General features: G+C 58.4%; 1 protein-coding gene across 6 annotated transcripts in view; it reads right to left on the bottom strand.

The window, feature by feature from the left end:
• The window catches only part of LOC309450727 (E3 ubiquitin-protein ligase BRE1B-like), a 152,807-nt gene extending 146,577 nt beyond the window's left edge, over positions 1 to 6,230 (bottom strand). For all 6 annotated transcript variants that reach the window (XR_014186096.1, XR_014186097.1, XR_014186098.1 and 3 more), the window contains exons 1-3: positions 6,005 to 6,230; positions 3,922 to 4,089; positions 716 to 818 (exon numbers count right to left, since the gene is read on the bottom strand). Coding sequence is in view for 3 of the 6 variants with exons in the window: in XM_082073793.1 (XP_081929919.1) it covers positions 716 to 818; positions 3,922 to 4,089; positions 6,005 to 6,136 (403 nt within the window). In the remaining 3 variants the exon portion in view is untranslated. The remainder of the gene's footprint in view (positions 1 to 715; positions 819 to 3,921; positions 4,090 to 6,004) is intronic.
• Between the last annotated feature and the right edge of the window lie 58 nt (positions 6,231 to 6,288).

Genomic DNA, 6,288 nt, shown 5'->3' on the forward strand with positions numbered 1-6,288 from the left:
ACCCCCCAATTAACCCCATTAATCCCCCAATTAGTCTCAATTACCCCCATTAGCCCCCAATTAACCCCATTAATCCCCCAATTAACCCCATTAATCCCCCCAATTAGTCTCAATTACCCCCATTAGCCCCCAATTAACCCCATTAATCCCCCAATTAACCCCATTAATCCCCCAATTAGTCTCAATTACCCCCATTAGCCCCCAATTAACCCCATTAATCCCCCAATTAACCCCATTAATCCCCCCAATTAGTCTCAATTACCCCATTAGCCCCCCAATTAACCCCATTAATCCCCCAATTAGTCTCAATTACCCCCATTAGCCCCCCAATCAACCCCATTAACCCCCCAATTAACCCCATTAACCCCCATTAGCCCCATAATTAATCCCATTAACCCCCAATTAATCCCAATTACCCCCAATTACCCCCAATTAATCCCCAATTAACCCCATTAATCCCCCCAATCAACCTCATTAATCCCAATTAGTCTCAATTACCCCATTAGCCCCCAATTAACCCCATTAATCCCCCAATTAACCCCATTAACCCCCAATTAATCCATATTACCCCCATTAATTAACCTCATTAACCCCAATTAACCCCCCTAACCCCAATTAACCCCATCAGCCCCCCCATAATCCACCCCCATTCACCCCATTGAACCCCATTAACCCCCCCCCATTCATTAACCCGCTTAACGAGCTCGTTAATTACCGTCCGTGGGGGTGGGGGGTTCGGGGGGGTCGTTTTGGGGGGGTCCTGGGGGCCCCTCCCCCCCCTCGGTGCTTCTCAATAGGGACTGAACCTCCTGTTCCAACTGGGGGGGGATAATGGGGGTCAATGGGGGGACCCCAAAAATGGGGGGACCCCAAAAATAAGGGGGGGACCCCAAAATCATGGGGGACCCCAAAATAAGGGGGGAGAACCCAAAATAAGGGGGGGGACCCAATATAAGGGGGGGACCCCAATAGAGACTGAACCTCGTGTTCCAGCCACTGGGACAGAATGGGGGTCAATGGGGGACCCCAAATGTGGGGGGGACCCCAAAATCATGGGGGACCCCAAAATAAGGGGGGGGAACCCAATATAAGGGGGGGACCCCGTAATAAAGGGGGGACCCCAATAGAGACTGAACCTCCTGTTCCAGCCATTGGGACAGAATGGGGGTCAATGGGGGGACCCCAAAAGTGGGGGGACCCCAAAAATAAGGGGGGGACCCCAAAATCATGGGGGGGACCCCAAAAGTGAGAGGGGGACCCCAAAATAAGGGGGGGACCCCAAAATAAGGGGGGGGACCCCAATAGAGACTGAACCTCCGGTTCCAGCCATTGGGACAGAATGGGGGTCAATGGGGGACCCCAAATGTGGGGGGGACCACAAAATAAGGGGGGGACCCCAATATAAGGGGGGGACCCCAATATAAGGGGGGACCCCAAAAGACACTGAACCTCCTGTTCCAGCCATTGGGACAGAATGGGGGTCAATGGGGGGACCCCAAAAGTGGGGGGACCCCAAAAATAAGGGGGGGACCCCAAAATAAGGGGGGGAACCCAATATAAGGGGGGGACCCCAATATAAGGGGGGGACCCCAATGGAGACTGAACCTCCTGTTCCAGCCATTGGGACAGAATGGGGGTCAATGGGGGGACCCCAAAAGTGGGGGGACCCCAAAAATAAGGGGGGGACCCCAAAATAAGGGGGGGGACACCAATATAAGGGGGGGACCCCAATAGAGACTGAACCTCCTGTTCCAGCCATTGGGACAGAATGGGGGTCAATGGGGGGACCCCAAAAGTGGGGGGGACCCCAAAAATGGGTCCCCAAGTCCCATTTTTGGGTCCCCAATGACCATTCTTGGGTCCCTTGAGTAGATCTTTGGGTCCCCAAGTCCCATTTTGGGGTCCCCAATGACCATTCTTGGGTCCCCAAGTCCCACTTTTGGGTCCCTTGAGTAGATTGTTGGGTCCCCAATGACCATTCTTGGGTCCCCAATGACCATTTTCGGGTCCCCAATGACCATTCTTGGGTCCCTTGAGTAGATTTTTGGGTCCCCAATGACCATTCTTGGTCCCCAAGCCCCATTTTGGGGTCCCCAAGCCCCATTTTTTTGTCCCTAAACCCCATTCTTGGGTCCCCAATGACCATTCTTGGGTCCCCAAGTCCCATTCTTGGTCCCCAATGACCATTTTCGGGTCCCCAAGTCCCACTTTTGGGTCCCCAATGACCATTCTTGGGTCCCTTGAGTAGATTGTTGGGTCCCCAATGACCATTCTTGGGCCCTCAAGCCCCATTCTTGTGTCCCCAAGTCCCATTTTTGGGTCCCCAATGACCATTCTTGGGTCCCCAATGACCATTTTGGGGTCCCCAATGACCATTCTTGGGCCCCCAAACCCCATTTTTGGGTGCCCAATGACCATTTTGGGGTCCCCAATGACCATTCTTGGGTCCCCAAGTCCCACTTTTGGGTCCCTTGAGTAGATTGTTGGGTCCCCAAGTCCCATTTTCGGGTCCCCAATGACCATTCTTGGGTCCCCAAGTCCCATTTTTGGGTCCCCAATGACCATTCTTGGGTCCCCAATGACCATTCTTGGGTCCCCAATGACCATTTTTGGGTCCCCAAACCCCATTTTCGTGCCCCAAAACCCCATTCTTGGGTCCCCAATGACCATTCTTGGATCCCCAAGTCCCATTTTCGGGTCCCCAAGTCCCATTTTCGGGTCCCCAATGACCATTCTTGGTCCCCAATGACCATTTTTGGGTCCCCAAGTCCCACTTTTGGGTCCCCAATGACCATTCTTGGGTCCCTTGTGTAGATTGTTGGGTCCCCAATGACCCTTTTTGGGTCCCCAAGTCCCATTTTCGGGTCCCCAAGTCCCATTTTTGGGTCCTCAAGTCCCATTTTCGGGTCCCCAAGTCCCATTCTTGGCTCCCTTGAGTAGATTTTTGGGTCCCCAATGACCATTTTAGGGTCCCCAAACCCCATTTTCACATCCCCAAGTCCCATTCTTGGGTCCCTTGAGTAGATTTTTGGGTCCCCAATGACCATTCTTGGGTCCCCAAACCCCATTTTCGTGCCCCCAGACCCCATTTTCGCGCCCCCAATGACCATTTTGGGGTCCCCAATGACCATTTTGGGGTCCCCAATGACCATTCTTGGGTCCCCAATGACCCTTTTTGGGTCCCCAAGTCCCATTTTCGGGTCCCCAATGACCATTCTTGGGTCCCTTGAGTAGATTTTTGGGTCCCCAATGACCATTCTTGGGCCCCCAGACCCCATTTTCGCGCCCCCAGACCCCATTTTCGCGCCCCCAGACCCCATTTTTGGGTCCCCAATGACCATTTTGGGGTCCCAAATGACCATTTTGGGGTCCCCAAACCCCATTTTCGCGCCCCCAGACCCCATTTTGGGGTCCCCAAGTCCCATTTTCGGGTCCCCAATGACCATTCTTGGGTCCCTTGAGTAGATCTTTGGGTCCCCAATGACCATTCTTGGGTCCCCAAACCCCATTTTCATGCCCCCAGACCCCATTTTCGCGCCCCCAGACCCCATTTTCGCGCCCCCAATGACCATTTTGGGGTCCCCAATGACCATTTTGGGGTCCCCAAGTCCCATTTTCGGGTCCCCAATGACCATTCTTGGGTCCCCAAGTCCCATTTTTGGGTCCCCAAGTCCCATTTTCGGGTCCCCAATGACCTTTCTTGGGCCCCCAAGTCCCATTTTCGGGTCCCCAATGATCATTCTTGGGTCCCCAATGACCATTCTTGGGTCCCCTGAGTAGATCTTTGGGTCCCCAATGACCATTCTTGGTCCCCAATGACCATTTTGGGGTCCCCAAACCCCATTTTCGCACCCCCAAACCCCATTTTGGGGTCCCCAATGACCATTTTGGGGTCCCCAGACCCCGTTTTGGGGTCCCCACCTGCCCCCAGAAGCGGTTGAGCAGCAGCAGGGTGGCGTCGTCGGTGGCCTGGCGCTTCTCCAGCTTCTCGATGCGCTCGCGCAGCTCGTCCTCCACCAGCTGCCGCTGCTCCAGCCGCTCCGACAGCTTCTTGTTGCGGAACTGCAGCACCTTCACGTCCATCTCCTCCTGCAACCGGGGACCCAGGCGTCCGGGAGGGACCCAGGAGTGCGGGGAGGGACCCAGGAGTGCGGGGAGGGACCCAGGAGTGCGGGGAGGGACCCAGGAGTGCGGGGAGGGACCCAGGAGTCCGGGGAGGGGACCCAGGAGTCCGGGGAGGGGACCCAAATAGGGACCCAGGAGTTCGGGAGGGACCCAGGAGTGCGGGGAGGGACCCAAATAGGGACCCAGGAGTTCGGGAGGGACCCAGGAGTTCGGGAGGGACCCAGCAGTGCCCCAATGGACCCAAATAGGGGACCCAGGAGTTCGGGAGGGACCCAAATAGGGACCCAGGAGTTCGGGGAGGGACCCAGGAGTTCGGGAGAACATTGAGATGATGGAGACGTTCTGATCATCAAGGGCTGGGAGGGACCCAGGAGTTCGGGAGGGACCCAGGAGTGCCCCAATGGACCCAAATAGGGGACCCAGGAGTCCGGGGAGGGACCCAAATAGGGACCCAGGAGTTCGGGGAGGGACCCAGGAGTTCGGGAGGGACCCAGGAGTTCGGGGAGGGACCCAAATAGAGACTCAGGAGGTCGGGAGGGACCCAGGAGTTCGGGAAGGGACCCAGGAGTTCGGGAAGGGACCCAGGAGTTCGGGAAGGGACCCAGGAGTTCGGGGAGGGACCCAGGAGTTCGGGGAGGGACCCAGGAGTTCGGGGAGGGACCCAGGAGTTCGGGGAGGGACCCAGGAGTTCGGGAGGGACTCAAATAGGGGACCCAGGAGTTTGGGAGGGACCCAGGCGTCCGGGAAGGGACCCAGGCGTCCGGGAAGGGACCCAGGCGTCCGGGAAGGGACCCAGGAGTGCCCCAATGGACCCAAATAGGGGACTCAGGAGTTCGGGAGGGACCCAGGAGTTCGGGGAGGGACCCAGGAGTTCGGGGAGGGACCCAGGAGTTCGGGGAGGGACCCAGGAGTTCGGGGAGGGACCCAAGTAGGGGACCCAGGCGTCCGGGAAGGGACCCAAATAGGGGACCCAGGCATCCGGGAAGGGACCCAAATAGGGGACCCAGGCGTCCGGGAAGGGACCCAGGAGTTCGGGAGGGACCCAGGAGTTCGGGGAGGGACCCAGGAGTTCGGGGAGGGACCCAGGAGTCCGGGGAGGGAACCAAATAGGGGACCCAGGAGTTCGGGAGGGACCCAGGAGTTCGGGAAGGGACCCAGGAGTTCGGGAAGGGACCCAGGAGTTCGGGAAGGGACCCAGGAGTTCGGGAAGGGACCCAGGAGTTCGGGAAGGGACCCAGGAGTTCGGGAAGGACTCAAATAGGGGACCCAGGAGTTCGGGAGGGACCCAGGAGTCCAGGGAGGGACCCAGGAGTTCAATGAAAGGGAGTCAAGAATTCAAAGGGAGGGACCCAGGAGTCCGGGAAGGGACCCAGGAGTGCGGGGAGGGACCCAAATAGGGACCCAGGAGTCCGGGGAGGGACCCAGGAGTCCGGGAGGGACCCAAATAGGGACCCAGGCGTCCGGGGAGGGACCCAAGTAGGGGACCCACGAGTTCGGGAGAACATTGAGATGATGGAGACGGTCTGATCATCAAGGGCTGGGAGGGACCCAGGAGTTCGGGAGGGACCCAGGAGTGCCCCAATGGACCCAAATAGTGGACCCAGGAGTTTGGGAGGGACCCAAATAGGGGACCCAGGAGTTCGGGAGGGACCCAAATAGGGGACCCAGGAGTTTGGGAGGGACCCAGGAGTTCGGGAGGGACCCAAATAGGGGACCCAGGAGTTCGGGAAGGGACCCAGGAGTTCGGGAGGGACCCAAATAGGGGACCCAGGAGTTCGGGGAGGGACCCAGGAGTGCCCCAATGGACCCAAATAGGGGACCCAGGAGTTCGGGAGGGACCCAGGCGTCCGGGAAGGGACCCAGGCGTCCGGCCTCTCACCGTTGACGAGATCCCCCCCAGCCTGAGCGGTTCAATCAGCGTCGTCGGCGGCTGCTCCTCCCGGGGCGGCTTTTTCTCGGGGGGGCCGCCCCCCCCATCCGCTGCCCCACGTTTGGCCCCCACCCCGGCCATGGCGAAGCCGCTTATGGGGCTCTATAGGGATCTATAGAGATCTATAGGGCGCTATAGGGCCCTATGAGGAGCGACGCGGCCGCCACCTCAATGGCCGCCGGGCGGACTGAGCGGCTGCGCATGCGCCGCCCCCCTCCCGCCGCGCACGCCAC

This window comes from Streptopelia decaocto (assembly GCF_964273445.1).
Source record: "Streptopelia decaocto genome assembly, chromosome: 28".
Taxonomy (NCBI): Eukaryota; Metazoa; Chordata; class Aves; order Columbiformes; family Columbidae; genus Streptopelia; species Streptopelia decaocto.